Consider the following 18,369-nt stretch of genomic DNA (forward strand, 5'->3'; position numbering starts at 1 on the left):
ACTGCTTCAACAGAGCAGAAGAAGAAGAGGACGGCCCACTACCAGACCATGTCCAGACCCACACCAAGACCAGGATCAACCATCCTCCAGGTCCACAAACCAAGTCCTCTATTTCTCCTAAACCTTCACTTCCTTTATTGATTTCTGATATTTGTGGTTCACATCTTTGATATTAAAGTCTCTTTAGCTCTTTGTCTTAATGTTTGAGATCTTCAGCCTGCTCTCTGAGTTCTGCTCTGCTGATAATCCAGTCCTTCATGGTTCCACTGTTCTGGTCTCTGAACTCACGACAAATCAGAAAAATCCGCATCAAACATGAATCTCTGACAGAAATCTTTCATATTTCGTGTCTGTGTGCTTCAAATATGCACCGGGGAAACTGAAGTTTTATTTTGAAGGACAGACACAAAGCGCTTCCTGTGTGATCGTGTTGATTCTTGATAACTTGATTCCCCGCCCCGCTGAGTCCGTGAGTGTTCCCTCTGGTCCTAAAGTCCGCCATGTTTCTGCTAAACCTGAGTCATAAATCTGATCAGTGACCGAGAAACAAACAGAAATAAAGATAAATATACATAAAAATAGAGTTAGAATAATGAAATAAAAGAAATAAAAGGAGAAAAAAAATTACAACGGTAAAATAAGAGCAATAAAATCTGAAATCTGAAATAAAATAAAAGAAGACAATTAGAGAAATTAAAAAAGATAAATTAAGAGTAATAAAATCAGAAATATAAAATAAAATGAATAAAATAAGAGAAATAAAAGAGGAGAAATGAGATAGAAGAAACAAAAAATAGAAATAAAATAAGAGGAAAAAATAAAAGAAATAAAAGGGGAGAAATAAAATAAGAGAAATAAAAGAAATGAAATAAATAGGCTGGATAAAATCAGATAAATGAAATATAAATCAGTGATAACGACGGACGTTTTAATCAGGTTGTAACAAAAATTTTTCTGTGGTTTAAAAACATTTTTGTTAAAAATGATTCGTCTCAGTGATTTCTGACCAGATCAGGTTTATCCAAGTTTACTGAAGTCTGAGTTTAGTGTACTAATAAAATAAACCAGAGCGTCTGACTGGTTCCAGATTAAACCAGATTATTGTGCGGCGTTAATCCCTCGCTCTAATCTTTATTGTTCTCTCTGCTACAAACAAACAGCTCATTAACTTTGTGGGTCAGTGACGTCACAGCGTCTGATTAATGACTATGTTAATGAGGTCACAGCCATCATTAATATGTTAATGAGGGGGCGGGGCCTAGACACTGGGTCTATAATTGCAGATCATAACAGAGAGATCAGCCAATCAGCTACTGTCTCCTCCAAACTCTGAGAAGCTGATTGGCTGTTGTCTCCAGCAGCTTCTGGGTACAGATAAGGGTTTTTCTACACTCCTGAGTCCTGACTCCTCATGTTAAAATCCGGCTCAGACCCTCAGTCCTGGTCCTGGTCTCTGCCTCCATCACAGGGAGGTTTTTCTGTCAGCAGCACATGAACCACAGAAACCCTGATCACACCACCGCTAAACCTCCAATCACTCTGAACCTTAGAGATCCTCAGAGACCCTCAGAGATCCTCAGAGACCCTCAGAGGTCCCTAGAGATCCTCAGAGACCCCCAGAGATCCTCAGAGATCCTCAGAGATCCTCAGAGACCCTCAGAGGTCCCTAAAGATTCTCAGAGATCCTCAGAGGTCCCTAGAGATCCTCAGAGACCCCCAGAGATCCTAAGAGACCCCCAGAGATCCTCAGAGATCCTCAGAGACCCTCAGAGATCCTCAGAGATCCTCAGAGACCCTCAGAGGTCCCTAGAGATCCTCAGAGACCCACAGAAATCCTCAGAGATCGCTAAAATCTCTAATTGACTTGAGTCTGGGAACACTGGACTTCAAGACCTGAAGGATTCTGGACCCTCTTGTCCTCCTCCAGACTCTGGGACAGTCTAGTTCTTCTTCTCCTTAGACCAGGTGAGACTCTAATGCTGTGTGAACTGAAGCAGAGGTCTGTTTGATTCTTCCCGCACTGCTCCATCTCTGGGTCGGTCTCTGGGTCTGTCTCTGGGTCGGTCTCTGGGTCGGTCTCTGGGTCTGTCTCTGGGTCTGTCTCTGGGTCTGTCTCTGGGTCTGTCTCTGGGTCGGTCTCTGGGTCTGTCTCTGGGTCGGTCTCTGGGTCGGTCTCTGGGTCTGTCTCTGGGTCTGTCTCTGGGTCTGTCTCTGGGTCGGTCTCTGGGTCTGTCTCTGGGTCTGTCTCTGGGTCTGTCTCTGGGTCGGTCTCTGGGTCTGTCTCTGGGTCTGTCTCTGGGTCTGTCTCTGGGTCGGTCTCTGGGTCTGTCTCTGGGTCTGTCTCTGGGTCGGTCTCTGGGTCTGTCTCTGGGTCGGTCTCTGGGTCGGTCTCTGGGTCTGTCTCTGGGTCGGTCTCTGGGTCTGTCTCTGGGTCGGTCTCTGGGTCGGTCTCTGGGCCCCCGTGTCTGTTCAGTCTCTCTAATCCAGGTCCCTCTTATCTAAACACTGACTCTGCTTCTGCCTCACTGACGCTGTAGAGATGAAATCAGTGCTCTGCTCTAAACACTGACGTTCCCACAGACCTGGACCCTAATGAACTCAGACTTCAGATCTGGACCCTAACGGACCCATATTTTAGACCTGGACTCTAACGGACTCAGACTTCAGATCTGGGTCTCTAGCCTCATGTCCCTTGCTGATCGACTTATCTTAGTAGTCTTGTTGCCTTCAGACGAATACACAGACTCCGGGGTTCTCACTTGGTGGGTCTGGACCCACGGGTGGATCAGTTTAAGAACGCTGTGCCTGTCCAAGCTGAGTAGATTCCAGTTGTTCAGCTACTGAACAGTGATCCAGCGTTTTGGTTTCATGGATGAATTTCTCGTAATGATGGAGAAAAGCGGTTAAAAGTGGCCTTCGTGATCAGTGCTGTGTTCCCAGAATGCTTTGTGAGCAGGTAAACACTAAACATCTACACAAACATGTAAATAAAACACATTTATTAAAAATGTAGAAGAAATGACACACCTGTTCAGATCGTCATGGCAACCATTTAAAGCTACATCCTACCTGTGCAGGTGTGAGGTCAAAGGTGACAGGAAGTCAGACAACAGGCTTCAGTATATAAATAAAAACATTTGTTAGTTACTGATGTAGTCTGTAGATGTCCTTTAGAGCTGTGAAGAGAGACAGGAGATTCTACACTCAATCATGAACAGACCAGATGAACGGGACATTTATTTATTCAACTAAAGGCTGCAGGTCCATCCTGTGACATCATCAGACATCCTGTGACATCATCAGACATCCTGTGACATCATCAGACAGTTAAATGCTTGAAAAGATGGAGGTTGATGTTTTGTGTCTATTGTTCAGAAAACATCGCTGACAGATGAGTCTGTTTCTGCTGCACTGACACGCTCCTTCATCACCTCCTCCTCCTCCTCCTCCTCCTGTGGTGTGATGGAGGGGAGGTGGATATCTCTCCTCCTGGCTCCTCCTCTCTGTGACTCAGCTGGAAAAAACAAACAAAGAAGCAAAGGTCAGACTCTTTAAACGGACTCATCCATAAACTCTTCTAGAGGATGCTAACTCTTCAGCTGTCCCATAGCTGTGCTGTTTGACGTACAAACTGTTTCAGTGAATCTGATTGGTTGAAAAATATCAGAGATGAAGAGTAAATGATGGGTTAGAAGCTCTGCAGGTGAGAACCACTGGTCTTAATAATAAAGCATGTTTATGGCACCATGAGGGAGAAAAGCTGTTAAAGAGGCTCTGCTAGCCTCCTAGCTGGTGGCTAACTGTCCTGGCTGGTGGCTACCTGTCCTAGCTGGTGGCTACCTGTCCTCACTGGTGGCTAACTGTCCTAGCTGGTGGCTAACTGTCCTAGCTGGTGGCTACCTGTCCTAGCTGGTGGCTAACTGTCCTAGCTGGTGGCTACCTGTCTTCACTGGTGGCTAACTGTCCTGGCTGGTGGCTACCTGTCCTGGCTGGTGGCTACCTGTCCTAGCTGGTGGCTACCTGTCCTAGCTGGTGGCTAACTGTCCTAGCTGGTGACTACCTGTCCTGGCTGGTGGATAACTGTCCTGGCTGGTGGCTACCTGTCCTCACTGGTGGCTAACTGTCCTAGCTGGTGGCTACCTGTCCTGGCTGGTGGATAACTGTCCTGGCTGGTGGCTACCTGTCCTGGCTGGTGGCTAACTGTCCTGGCTGGTGGATAACTGTCCTGGCTGGTGGCTACCTGTCCTCACTGGTGGCTACCTGTCCTGGTTGGTGGATAACTGTCCTGGCTGGTGGCTACCTGTCCTAGCTGGTGGCTAACTGTCCTAGCTGGTGGCTACCTGTCTTCACTGGTGGCTAACTGTCCTGGCTGGTGGCTACCTGTCCTGGCTGGTGGCTAACTGTCCTGGCTGGTGGATAACTGTCCTGGCTGGTGGCTACCTGTCCTAGCTGGTGGCTAACTGTCCTAGCTGGTGGCTAACTGTCCTAGCTGGTGGCTACCTGTCTTCACTGGTGGCTAACTGTCCTCACTGGTGACTACCTGTCCTGGCTGGTGGATAACTGTCCTGGCTGGTGGCTACCTGTCCTCACTGGTGGCTAACTGTCCTAGCTGGTGGCTACCTGTCCTGGCTGGTGGATAACTGTCCTGGCTGGTGGATAACTGTCCTGGCTGGTGGATAACTGTCCTGGCTGGTGGCTACCTGTCCTGGCTGGTGGCTAACTGTCCTAGCTGGTGGCTAACTGTCCTGGCTGGTGGATAACTGTCCTGGCTGGTGGCTACCTGTCCTAGCTGGTGGCTAACTGTCCTAGCTGGTGGCTAACTGTCCTAGCTGGTGGCTACCTGTCTTCACTGGTGGCTAACTGTCCTCACTGGTGACTACCTGTCCTGGCTGGTGGATAACTGTCCTGGCTGGTGGCTACCTGTCCTCACTGGTGGCTAACTGTCCTAGCTGGTGGCTACCTGTCCTGGCTGGTGGATAACTGTCCTGGCTGGTGGATAACTGTCCTGGCTGGTGGCTACCTGTCCTCACTGGTGGCTAACTGTCCTAGCTGGTGGCTACCTGTCCTAGCTGGTGGCTACCTGTCCTGGCTGGTGGATAACTGTCCTAGCTGGTGGCTACTTGTCCTCACTGGTGGCTAACTGTCCTAGCTGGTGGCTACCTGTCCTAGCTGGTGGCTACCTGTCCTCACTGGTGGCTAACTGTCCTTGCTGGTGGATAACTGTCCTGGCTGGTGGCTACCTGTCCTAGCTGGTGGCTACCTGTCTTCACTGGTGGCTAACTGTCCTGGCTGGTGGCTACCTGTCCTAGCTGGTGGCTAACTGTCCTAGCTGGTGGCTAACTGTCCTAGCTGGTGGCTACCTGTCCTAGCTGGTGGCTACCTGTCCACCAGTCTTTCTCATGAATGGAGATCCTGTTGCTGTAGGAGGATCTTGTTCAAACAGACTCCAGTGTCTCTGTGGCTCCTCCTCTGTTGACTTAAAGCCGTCAGGCGGCCATGTTGGAGCCTCTCTCTCTGTCCTGGTTCTCTTCAGTCCTCAGACCTTCTAGACTAAACTCCAGCGGTGGGTCTACAGTCTAAACCCCACACAGCTAAACTTCCTATGTGTTGCCTTGTGTTGTAGAAATGTTTGGTTACCATGGAAACGTTAGGTTCATCTCATAGAGCTGAACATCCAGACAGAGGTCTATAGACTAACATCTGCTCAGTCAGATCCAGACTGTTGACAGGGACATGTGGTATTGGTCCATGTAGGCCACCATAGTTAGCTCATGCCGGTCATTTCCCTTCTATGAATACATTTTTAAATGTCAGTGCTCTTTCTATCAGTGGTTTTCAGGTAGACAACAATACATCCTTCAGTGAGCCTGTTGTCATGGTTACTGATCACACATACACACACTGTGTCTACGTGCTCTCTTATTGGTCGGTGGAGTGTGGAGTAAACATACTAGCAGAGGCTTTAAGGATGTTTCCATGACAACCAGAGAGAGACGGCTCATTGAGAAGTGTTTACAGATGAAAACTACATTTGTCATAACGACCGTCCTCACGGCTCTCTACAGGCCCACCCCTACATTTACTAGCTGGACTAAAGGATTCATCCACGCCTCAAGGCCCATTTATGCTCAACGTTATGGATCCGGATACGGACGGAGCCTTCTGTCCGTGCTCCGCGTTCATTTCGTCTGTATTTCCGCACGTTTCCATAAAGCTTAGGGATACGGGCCAAACGGAGTAGTACCACCAGAAACCGTGGGGGCAGTGTTGATGTCACTACCTGATACGTAGCTCTGGTGAAACACGAAGAAGAAATCACAATGGCGGAACTTTTTGAGGAAAAGTTATGCGAGTTGGTTAGAAACGCTGCCTTCATTTGTCTTTTATGCAAGAGGTACATTATCAATACCTCCTCCACAGTCGCCATGTTTGTTTTTGAGTTTGTTGTTGTCATAAACTTTTGACTCTGGGCTGCCCCCTGGTGGATGTATTGGTTTACATCCATGCCAACGTAAAGGACGCATGGAAGTATGTGAGCAGTGACGGTAACATGGTTTGAAAAGGACGTATACATTTTCGTACATAAAGGGAGAATAAATGGGCCTTTACAATGTCTAAAAGTTGACTCAGCCTTTGTGTTGTGTGTCTGTGTGTGTCACACCAAGCATGGAGAAGAGGAAGAAGAGCCCAGAACTGTCTGAGGACTTAAGAAGCAAAACTGTCTAAAAATCTGAACAATCTCAAGGTTAAAGACCATCTCCAGAGATCTAGAAATTCCTTTGTCCACTGTGTGTAATATAATCAAGAAGTTTATAACCATGGAGCTGTGGCTAATCTCCCTGGACGTGGACAGAAGAGAAAAACTGACAAAAGAATGCAACGCAGGATAGTTGGAATGGTGGATAAACATCCTCAGTCAACTTCCACACAGATTCAGGCTGTCCTGCAGACTCAGGGTGCAAAAGTGTCAGCTGGGACCATACATGGTCATCTGAATGAGATGAAGCGCTATGGCAGGAGACCCAGGAGAACCCCACTGCTGACAAAGAGACAGAAAAAAGCCAGACTGGAGTTTGCAAAAATGTACCTGAGTAAGCCTCAATCCTTCTGGGAGAACATTTAGTGGACAGATGAGACTAAGGTAGAGCTTTTTGGAAAAGCAGGTCATTCTACTGTTAACAGAAAACAGAATGAGGCCTACAAAGAAAAGAACACAGTACCTACAGTCAAACATGGAGGAGCTTCAAGGATGTTTTGGGGTTGTTTTGCTGCCTCTGGCACTGGGTGCCTTGACTGTGTGACAGGAATCATCAAATCTGAGACTATCAAAAGATTTTGGGCCGCAATGTAGGGCCTAGTGTCAGAAAGCTGGGTCTGGGTCAGAGGTCATGGGTGTTCCAGCAGGACAATGACCCCAAACATACCTCAGAAAGCACCAAGAAATGGTTGGAGACAAAGCTGGAGAGTTCTGAAGAGGCCAGCAATGAGTCCAGATCTAAATCCCATTGAACACCTATGGAGAGATCTCAGAACTGCTGTTGAAGAAGCACCCTTCAAATCTGAGAGACCTGGAGCAGTTTGGAGAAGAAGAGTGGTCCAAAATTCCAGCTGAGAGGAGTAAGAAGCTTGTTGATGGTTATGGGAAGAGACTGGTTTCAGTTATTTTTTCCAAGAGTGTGAAACCAAATATTAAGTTGAGGGTACTGATAATTTTGTCCGGCCCATTTTTTGAGTTCTGTGTAAAATTATGTCAATTTTGTCTTTCTTCCTTCTGATTTTTTTGTGTTGTTCCCATGAACATAAAGGAAATAAACATGTTTATACCAAAAACATATGTAACTGCAACAATTTCTGGAAGAAATGGTGAATTTTTTTGGAAAAATTCCAGGGGTGCCAATACTTTCTTTCATGACTTTAATCATATGTATGAGGGGGTGTCTCTGAGTGTGTGTAGGTGTGTGTGTGTGTGTGTGTATGAGTGTGTGTCTCTGAGTGTGTGTAGGGGTGTGTGTGTGTGTGTGTATGAGTGTGTGTCTCTGAGTGTGTTCCTCAGTGTGGTTAAAGTCAACAGTGACACACATGGCTGCTTGTGTGAGCTCTCTCTGTGACTCTGCTGTTTTAGGAAAGAGTCTGGCTGTGTGAGTGCGTGTAGGTGTGTGTTTGTGTGTGTCGGTGTGTATTAGTGTGTGTTGGTTCCACATCCTGTCTGTGATCCTGCTGATGCTGCTACTTCCTGTTTACAGGCAACCCTCTCAAACAGCCAATCAGAGGCAGAGTTACATCGATGTGATGAGTCTATGCTGTAGTCTGACTCTCCTCAGAGACCGCTCCACATAGCAGACCTGAACCCCTGCAAGACTGGGACTACACTTAGAACCACTGCAGATTTTCAGCCTTCTGATTGGTTCCCTGGGTGGGGATGTCATTTCAGGTGTCTACTGTTGTCAGGATTCTGCTGATTCTGGATCACTCATGTTAACACTGACTGGATCACTCATGTTTATACTGGATCACTCATGTTTATACTGGATCACTCATGTTAATACTGACTGGATCACTCATGTTTATACTGGATCACTCATGTTAATACTGACTGGATCACTCATGTTTATACTGGATCACTCATGTTAATACTGACTTGATCACTCATGTTAACACTGACTGGATTACTCATGTTTATACTGACTGGATCACTCATGTTTATACTGGATCACTCATGTTAATACTGACTGGATTACTCATGTTTATACTGACTGGATCACTCATGTTTATACTGGATCACTCATGTTAACACTGACTGGATTACTCATGTTTATACTGACTGGATCACTCATGTTTATACTGGATCACTCATGTTAACACTGACTGGATTACTCATGTTAATACTGACTGGATTACTCATGTTAATACTGACTTGATCATTCATGTTAATACTGACTGGATCACTCATGTTAATACTGACTTGATCATTCATGTTAATACTGACTGGATCACTCATGTTAATACTGACTTGATCATTCATGTTAATACTGACTGGATCACTCATGTTAATACTGACTTGATCATTCATGTTAATACTGACTGGATTACTCATGTTTATACTGACTGGATCACTCATGTTTATACTGGATCATTCATGTTAATACTGGATCACTCATGTTAACACTGACTGGATTACTCATGTTTATACTGACTGGATCACTCATGTTTATACTGGATCATTCATGTTAATACTGACTGGATCACTCATGTTTATACTGGATCACTCATGTTAATACTGACTTGATCATTCATGTTAATACTGACTGGATCACTCATGTTAATACTGACTGGATCACTCATGTTAATACTGACTAGATCACTCATGTTTATACTGGATCACTCATGTTTATACTGGATCACTCATGTTAACACTGACTGGATTACTCATGTTTATACTGACTGGATCACTCATGATTATACTGGATCACTCATGTTAATACTGACTTGATCATTCATGTTAATACTGACTGGATCACTCATGTTAATACTGACTGGATCACTCATGTTTATACTGACTGGATCACTCATGATTATACTGGATCACTCATGTTAATACTGACTTGATCATTCATGTTAATACTGACTGGATCACTCATGTTAATACTGACTAGATCACTCATGTTTATACTGGATCACTCATGTTTATACTGGATCACTCATGTTAACACTGACTGGATCACTCATGTTTATACTGACTGGATCACTCATGTTTATACTGGATCACTCATGTTAATACTGACTTGATCATTCATGTTAATACTGACTGGATCACTCATGTTAATACTGACTGGATCACTCATGTTAATACTGACTAGATCACTCATGTTTATACTGGATCACTCATGTTTATACTGGATCACTCATGTTAATACTGACTTGATCATTCATGTTAATTCTGACTGGATCACTCATGTTAATACTGACTTGATCACTCATGTTAATTCTGACTGGATCACTCATGTTAATTCTGACTGGATCACTCATGTTAATTCTGACTGGATCACTCATGTTAATTCTGACTTGATCATTCATGTTAATACTGACTGGATCACTCATGTTAATACTGACTGGATCACTCATGTTTATACTGACTGGATCACTCATGTTAATACTGACTGGATCACTCATGTTTATACTGGATCACTCATGTTAATACTGACTTGATCATTCATGTTAATACTGACTGGATCACTCATGTTAATACTGACTGGATCACTCATGTTTATACTGGATCATTCATGTTAATACTGACTGGATCACTCATGTTTATACTGGATCATTCATGTTAATACTGACTGGATCACTCATGTTAATACTGACTGGATCACTCATGTTTATACTGGATCACTCATGTTAATACTGACTTGATCATTCATGTTAATTCTGACTGGATCACTCATGTTAATACTGACTTGATCACTCATGTTAATTCTGACTGGATCACTCATGTTAATTCTGACTGGATCACTCATGTTAATTCTGACTGGATCACTCATGTTAATTCTGACTTGATCATTCATGTTAATACTGACTGGATCACTCATGTTAATACTGACTGGATCACTCATGTTTATACTGACTGGATCACTCATGTTAATACTGACTGGATCACTCATGTTTATACTGGATCACTCATGTTAATACTGACTTGATCATTCATGTTAATACTGACTGGATCACTCATGTTAATACTGACTGGATCACTCATGTTAATTCTGACTGGATCACTCATGTTAATTCTGACTGGATCACTCATGTTAATTCTGACTGGATCACTCATGTTAATTCTGACTGGATCACTCATGTTAATTCTGACTGGATCACTCACACTGTCAGTGTCATCCTTCTTTAGTTTACCTGCTCTAGAACCTGGTCACACCTGTAATATCCCTCCTGTGCTCCTCTGTTCATGCTTTCATCGTGTTTATATTCTATTGTGTTATTTTATATTTATTATGTTATTTTATTTAACCAGGAAAACCTCATTGAGTTCAAACATCTCATTTACAAGAGTGTTCTTCTAGAATATTCCATAGAAGCTTCTATCCTGATGTGTGTCTCCAAATAAAACCTGATCCTCTATGATCTCTAAAGCAGCAGTGTCTCTGCTCCTCTAAACCCCCGCACCATACGGTCAGTACTAAACCCTCTCTTCCAGCCTCTGTGAGACCAGCTCCCTACATGGTCACTTCATCCACACAGAGCTGATGTTAGAGAGGCAGTGATGGAGACACAGCGCCCCCTGCTGCTCAACAGGAGAATAACACAGAAACAATGTTCGAGCCTCTTACCTGAGAGAGAGTCTGACTGTGGGACAGGTACGGGGGACACCTGGAAACACAGACAGACAGGAAGTTCATCCCTGCAAGGTCACTGCAGACTCTTTAAGGTATGACACCTGGACAATCATCAGCTCTGAGAGGTTATTGATCAGTGTGATCAGGGTCGTCTACTTCCTGTTCACCTGGCTGCTGGTAGAGCTGAGACACCTGTAACAGGAAGTCTGAGTGATTGTGTGCGTCTTACCTGTCCTGCAGTGAGCGTGTCCTCCAGGTGAGGGGGAGGAGTCAGCGGCAGGTCTGTTTGGAGGTCAGAGGTAAGAGTTTCCATTGGCTCCACCAGCAGGTCACCCATGGCAACCAGGCACTGATTGGCTGCTTCAATGCTGACATCAGACACGTCTGGAAGAAACAGACATATGATGTCATCCTGACGTCACAGTGATGTCACAGTGTTGTCATCGTGATGTCACAGTGGCATCATGTCTGTTGTCCCTCCTGGATTAGAGAAGCAGACCCCCCCCCCCATAAAGCCCTCAGGATCTATCCAACCCTTCTGTCCCTCTGCAGCTCTGCCCTCCCTTCCACATTAACTGTGGTTCAGTTTGTGTTTGTCCCTCAGCGCCGTCTGAAGGCGGAGCCTACCTGCACTGATTTGTCCATGTGAGGTCGTCTGACCCTGCTGGGCTGATCTTGTCCTGCTGAGGCTCTGTGGATTTGCAGTCCTGTGAGGTTTTGTAGTCCAATCCTCCCTCACCTCCCCCACACTCATCTCCTCCTCCTCCCCCTCCCTCCCCCAGGAGCCCTGTGGACAGAGGTCAGAGGTCAGAGTCAGGAGGCTGTGTGGCTGAGATTTATCACAGGCGTACCATCATTTATGAAAACCGTAAAAAGACCTGAGCCTGAATAAAGATCAGCTACTGATGAATGACAGAGGGACACGTTAAAACCAACGCTTTAGTTCACACCTCTGGCTGAGGTCTCTCTCCTCGCTGCTTCACTCCTTGCTCCATCTTGGTCAGCAGGGTCAGCAGGAGGTCACGACCTCTGACCTGACCTTCACTGGGGGGGTCAAAGTCCTGGAGGAAGGACAGGAAATGACAGAACACTCAGACTCACTTTAATAACATAAATGAACCAAAGGACAGAAGTCTTCAACCACTGACCCCTACCCTGGTCCATCAGCTGGTCCACCTGACACCGTGATTGATCCAGACTCACCTCACTCTGCTAGGAATACTCAGTCAAACCTCACACTTCAGCTTTGCATTGCAATGCATCATGGGAGATATCATTTTGACTGTCTTTGTTGGGAAACCCTCGCTCCATGCCAGCTCCACCCACTTTTTCAAAGGTGACCAACTGTAGCCTAGTATTTGGCAGAAATGGAGGGAAAAGGTCCCAACATCCCTAGCTTCACAAACATTCTGTCCTACACCTTTAGAGATGATGTCATCAGTTTTAAATATAACTCTTTTATAAATGAAACACTTGAAGCAGACGTTACTCGTGGATTTCTCAGGTCCTGTTCCCTGTTTCAGCCTGGTTTTAAATCTTCTCACAGACTCTTCATCTTCTGGACTGTCTGATGGACTAGAGAGTCCACTATGTGGTCTACCACAGTACTATATCTTCTGGACTGTCTGATGGACTAGAGAGTCCACTATGTGGTCTACCACAGTACTATATCTTCTGGACTGTCTGATGGACTAGAGAGTCCACTATGTGGTCTACCACAGTACTATATCTTCTGGACTGTCTGATGGACTAGAGAGTCCACTATGTGGTCTACCACAGTACTATATCTTCTGGACTGTCTGATGGACTAGAGAGTCCACTATGTGGTCTACCACAGTACTCCTAGAGTCCTCTACATAGTCAGCAGAGATCTCAGACTCAGACTCAGCTCTGATTTCTGCTGCAGACGTTTCAGACAGAATAAATCCTGGTCCTGGTCCTCACCATGTCCTGGAGCTCTTGCAGAGAGCTGGAGAAACTACACACTCCATCAGCACCTAAGGGGGGTCAGGGAGAGAACCAGAGAGGTCAGAGGTCAGATCAGGGATGGATCCCTGGTCTCAGACTGGAGCTAAGTCTAGACTGATGTTTAGTGAAGTGAACCTGCAGCAGCAGCAGCCAGCCTGTTGATGAGCAGCTCTCCCTCTGAGATGTGTTTCAGAGAAGCTTCAGGCTCCACGCTGGACGAGGAACCACTGCTGCTACTGGGGTTACTGGAGCTACTGGAGCTGGAGTCGTCTGAGGAACTGGACAGAGAGTCTGGATGGGGAGGGGGAGGAGGAGGAGGAGGAGGAGGAGGAGGGAGGGAGGAGGGAGGCTCTGGCTCTGCTGCTGTCATTGGCCTGCAGGGGGGGACAGAGAGACAGGAGAGGTCATCAGAGAAGAAGAGTGAGGAGCATCAGAGAGGTCATCAGAGGAGAAGAGTGAGGAGCATCAGAGAAGAAGAGTGAGGAGCATCAGAGAAGAAGAGTGAGGAGCATCAGAGAAGAAGAGTGAGGAGCATCAGAGAGGTCATCAGAGAAGAAGAGTGAGGAGCATCAGAGAGGTCATCAGAGAAGAAGAGTGAGGAGCATCAGAGAGGTCATCAGAGAAGAAGAGTGAGGAGCATCAGAGAGGTCATCAGAGAAGAAGAGTGAGGAGCATCAGAGAGGTCATCAGAGAAGAAGAGTGAGGAGCATGCTCCCTGTAGGAGGTTCTAACAGGTTCCTGGTTCTTACGGTGTCTCCTGGTGTTCCTCTGGCTTCTCCTCCTCATCCAATGGGAGTTCAGTGTTGTCCATGGTGGGAGGGGGCTCTGGGCTCTCTGCAGGAGGGGTGGGCTCTGGGCTTGGTGTGGGCGTGGCTACAGGCTCTGAGGTCATAATCAAACACAGAGTTAAACCTCATAAACCAATCAGATACCCAGATTTAATCAGGATGGAGAAAGACCAGCTGATCTGACCGAGGGCTGAGATTGGCCGAGGAGTCTCCTCCTGTAAGAGGCTGGTTGGCTCAGAGGGAGGGGGCGTGGTCAGGGGCGGGGTCTCTCTGATGGGCGTTGATGGACTGGGTGGAGGAGTCGATACGGGAGTGGGAACCAGTGGAACCAGTTTGATCTGAAAATAAACCCAGACCATCAGGATTCAGACACAGAGAGGTTAAAGACCATAATTAACAACTGTATTAATTATTATATCTGTGATCTGATTAATGAGTGTAATAACTAATGTCAGAGGTCAGAGGTCAGAGCCCAGCCATGAAAAAAGTAAAGAGAATAAAGCAGAAAAACTGAGACAACTTCAAGAAAAATGAGTTAAAAGTCTAAATGGGCTGAAGTGGCAAAAACTGTCAGGAAAAGGAGGAAACATTGGTCAGAGACTGGCCAGAGCTAGGGAAGAGGGGCTAGGAGGTTTATCAGGGTCCAGTCTCTGGGTTTATCAGGGTCCAGTCTCTGGGTTTATCAGGGTCCAGTCTCTGGGTTTATCAGGGTCCAGTCTCTGGGTTTATCAGGGTCCAGTCTCTGGGTTTATCAGGGTCCAGTCTCTGGGTTTATCAGGGTCCAGTCTCTGGGTTTATCAGGGTCCATTCTCTGGGTTTATCAGGGTCCAGTCTCTGGGTTTATCAGGGTCCATTCTCTGGGTTTATCAGGGTCCATTCTCTGGGTTTATCAGGGTCTAGTCTCTGGGTTTATCAGGGTCCAGTCTCTGGGTTTATCAGGGTCCAGTCTCTGGGTTTATCAGGGTCCATTCTCTGGTTTATCAGGGTCCATTCTCTGGGTTTATCAGGGTCCATTCTCTGGGTTTATCAGGGTCCAGTCTCTGGGTTTATCAGGGTCCAGTCTCTGGGTTTATCAGGGTCCATTCTCTGGGTTTATCAGGGTCCATTCTCTGGTTTATCAGGGTCCAGTCTCTGGGTTTATCAGGGTCCATTCTCTGGGTTTATCAGGGTCCATTCTCTGGGTTTATCAGGGTCCATTCTCTGGGTTTATCAGGGTCTAGTCTCTGGGTTTATCAGGGTCCAGTCTCTGGGTTTATCAGGGTCTAGTCTCTGGGTTTATCAGGGTCCAGTCTCTGGGTTTATCAGGGTCCATTCTCTGGTTTATCAGGGTCCAGTCTCTGGGTTTATCAGGGTCCATTCTCTGGGTTTATCAGGGTCCAGTCTCTGGGTTTATCAGGGTCCAGTCTCTGGGTTTATCAGGGTCCATTCTCTGGGTTTATCAGGGTCCAGTCTCTGGGTTTATCAGGGTCCAGTCTCTGGGTTTATCAGGGTCCAGTCTCTGGGTTTATCAGGGTCCATTCTCTGGGTTTATCAGGGTCCAGTCTCTGGGTTTATCAGGGGTCCCCCATCCACAGACATCATGCAGACTACATAAAGGTTAACTACCTCTTCAGTCACTGCTGTTCTTGGTTCCGGTTCTGGTTCTGGTTCCTGCATGTCTCTCAGCATCAGGACCAGGATCTCCATCAGAACCTCGTTCACCAGCTGGTGGATGAGAGAAGATTCCACTGAAAGATACCCGTTAAAAATGAATTAAATAAAGAGAATAATCACTGCCAGCCAATTAAAATCAGCCAAAAACTGAAATGAAGAAAAGGTCAGCAGCAGGTCAGTCAAACAAGACAAATCAAATATTGAAATTCAGCCTGTTTTTTTTTAAGTTTCCTTTTTTGAAACAGAAAAGAAAAATATATTTTATGATATTTGACTTTAATTTTCCAGCTCTTGTGTCCTTTTAAATTAAATATTAATGATTTCATGGATTCATGAGGAATAAAAGGATTCAAGCTCATCAGTGTGACCTCACTGACCCCTGCTGGTCAGGAAGACTCCAGCTTCATCACTGACTGACAGCTGTCTGCTCTCACCAGCGTCTGATGTCACACTCTGCTCCTCCGTCTCTGATGTGTCAGTGGAGTTCAGCTGGGCGGGGTCTGAGGGAGGGGGGCGGTACATTTCTGAGATCATCCTGGACATCAGCTGCTGCTCCACCCTGGAATAAACAAACAAACAAACAAACATTAATAAACAGGACTGCTCCACCCTGGAATAAACAAACAAACAAACAAACATTAATAAACAGGACTGCTCCACCCTGGAATAAACAAACAAACAAACATTAATAAACAGGACTGCTCCACCCTGGAAAAAACAAACAAACATAAATAAACAGGACTGCTCCACCCTGGAATAAACAAACAAACATAAATAAACAGGACTGCTCCACCCTGGAAAAAACAAACAAACATAAATAAACAGGACTGCTCCACCCTGGAATAAACAAACAAACAAACAAACATTAATAAACAGGACTGCTCCACCCTGGAATAAACAAACAAACAAACATTAATAAACAGGACTGCTCCACCCTGGAATAAACAAACAAAAAAACAAAAATAAATAAACAGGACTGCTCCACCCTGGAAAAAACAAACAAACATAAATAAACAGGACTGCTCCACCCTGGAAAAAACAAACAAACATAAATAAACAGGACTGCTCCACCCTGGAATAAACAAACAAACAAACAAACATAAATAAACAGGACTGCTCCACCCTGGAATAAACAAACAAACATAAATAAACAGGACTGCTCCACCCTGGAAAAAAAAAACAAACAAACAAACATTAATAAACAGGACTGCTCCACCCTGGAATAAACAAACAAACAAACAAACATTAATAAACAGGACTGCTCCACCCTGGAATAAACAAACAAACAAACAAACATTAATAAACAGGACTGCTCCACCCTGGAATAAACAAACAAACATAAATAAACAGGACTGCTCCACCCTGGAATAAACAAACAAACAAACATTAATAAACAGGACTGCTCCACCCTGGAATAAACAAACAAACAAACAAACATTAATAAACAGGACTGCTCCACCCTGGAATAAACAAACAAACAAACAAACATAAATAAACAGGACTGCTCCACCCTGGAATAAACAAACAAACAAACAAACATTAATAAACAGGACTGCTCCACCCTGGAATAAACAAACAAACAAACATTAATAAACAGGACTGCTCCACCCTGGAATAAACAAACAAATAAACATTAATAAACAGGACTGCTCCACCCTGGAATAAACAAACAAACATAAATAAACAGGACTGCTCCACCCTGGAATAAACAAACAAACATAAATAAACAGGACTGCTCCACCCTGGAATAAACAAACAAACAAACAAACATAAATAAACAGGATTGCTCCACCCTGGAATAAACAAACAAACAAACATTAATAAACAGGACTGCTCCACCCTGGAATAAACAAACAAACATAAATAAACAGGACTGCTCCACCCTGGAATAAACAAACAAACATAAATAAACAGGACTGCTCCACCCTGGAATAAACAAACAAACATTAATAAACAGGACTGCTCCACCCTGGAATAAACAAACAAACATAAATAAACAGGACTGCTCCACCCTGGAATAAACAAACAAACATAAATAAACAGGACTGCTCCACCCTGGAATAAACAAACAAACATAAATAAACAGGACTGCTCCACCCTGGAATAAACAAACAAACATAAATAAACAGGACTGCTCCACCCTGGAATAAACAAACAAACAAACATTAATAAACAGGACTGCTCCACCCTGGAATAAACAAACAAACAAACAAACATAAATAAACAGGACTGCTCCACCCTGGAATAAACAAACAAACAAACAAACATAAATAAACAGGACTGCTCCACCCTGGAATAAACAAACAAACATAAATAAACAGGACTGCTCCACCCTGGAATAAACAAACAAACATAAATGAACAGGGCTGCACCACCCTAAAAATAAGGTGTGAGAAAGAGAACCTTTGCTGTATCCATTTATATCCAGTAGAGGATAGACACCGTCCTGCACCTACAGGATCAGGATCAGAGTCCGGCTTCTGGGAGCTGAAGAGACCAGACTGAGGTTTTAGCTGCCAGCTAGAGATTACTTCTTTGCGGCACAGCTTTTCTTTCAAACACAAATGAACAAACAAGTAAACAAAAACAAAACACGAACGCAACTAATAAACAAATAAACT

General features: G+C 45.0%; 1 protein-coding gene across 2 annotated transcripts in view; it reads right to left on the bottom strand.

Moving 5' to 3' along the window:
• Positions 1-2,982: 2,982 nt before the first annotated feature.
• The window catches only part of kiaa0586 (KIAA0586 ortholog), a 63,147-nt gene continuing 47,760 nt past the window's right edge, over positions 2,983-18,369 (bottom strand). Inside the window, exons 17-27 of one of the 2 annotated variants that reach the window (XM_041813539.1) lie at positions 16,183-16,307; positions 15,701-15,822; positions 14,280-14,433; positions 14,057-14,189; positions 13,443-13,681; positions 13,284-13,336; positions 12,290-12,400; positions 11,967-12,099; positions 11,569-11,723; positions 11,334-11,373; positions 2,983-3,514 (exon numbers count right to left, since the gene is read on the bottom strand). In XM_041813539.1, coding sequence (XP_041669473.1) covers positions 3,372-3,514; positions 11,334-11,373; positions 11,569-11,723; positions 11,967-12,099; positions 12,290-12,400; positions 13,284-13,336; positions 13,443-13,681; positions 14,057-14,189; positions 14,280-14,433; positions 15,701-15,822; positions 16,183-16,307 — 1,408 coding nt within the window. In that variant the 3' untranslated portion in view covers positions 2,983-3,371. Of the gene's footprint in view, positions 3,515-11,333; positions 11,374-11,568; positions 11,724-11,966; positions 12,127-12,289; positions 12,401-13,283; positions 13,337-13,442; positions 13,682-14,056; positions 14,190-14,279; positions 14,434-15,700; positions 15,823-16,182; positions 16,308-18,369 lie in introns of both variants that reach the window. The other variant, XM_041813538.1, reaches the window with a different exon arrangement.

Source organism: Cheilinus undulatus, linkage group 18 (genome assembly GCF_018320785.1).
Source record: "Cheilinus undulatus linkage group 18, ASM1832078v1, whole genome shotgun sequence".
Taxonomy (NCBI): domain Eukaryota; kingdom Metazoa; phylum Chordata; class Actinopteri; order Labriformes; family Labridae; genus Cheilinus; species Cheilinus undulatus.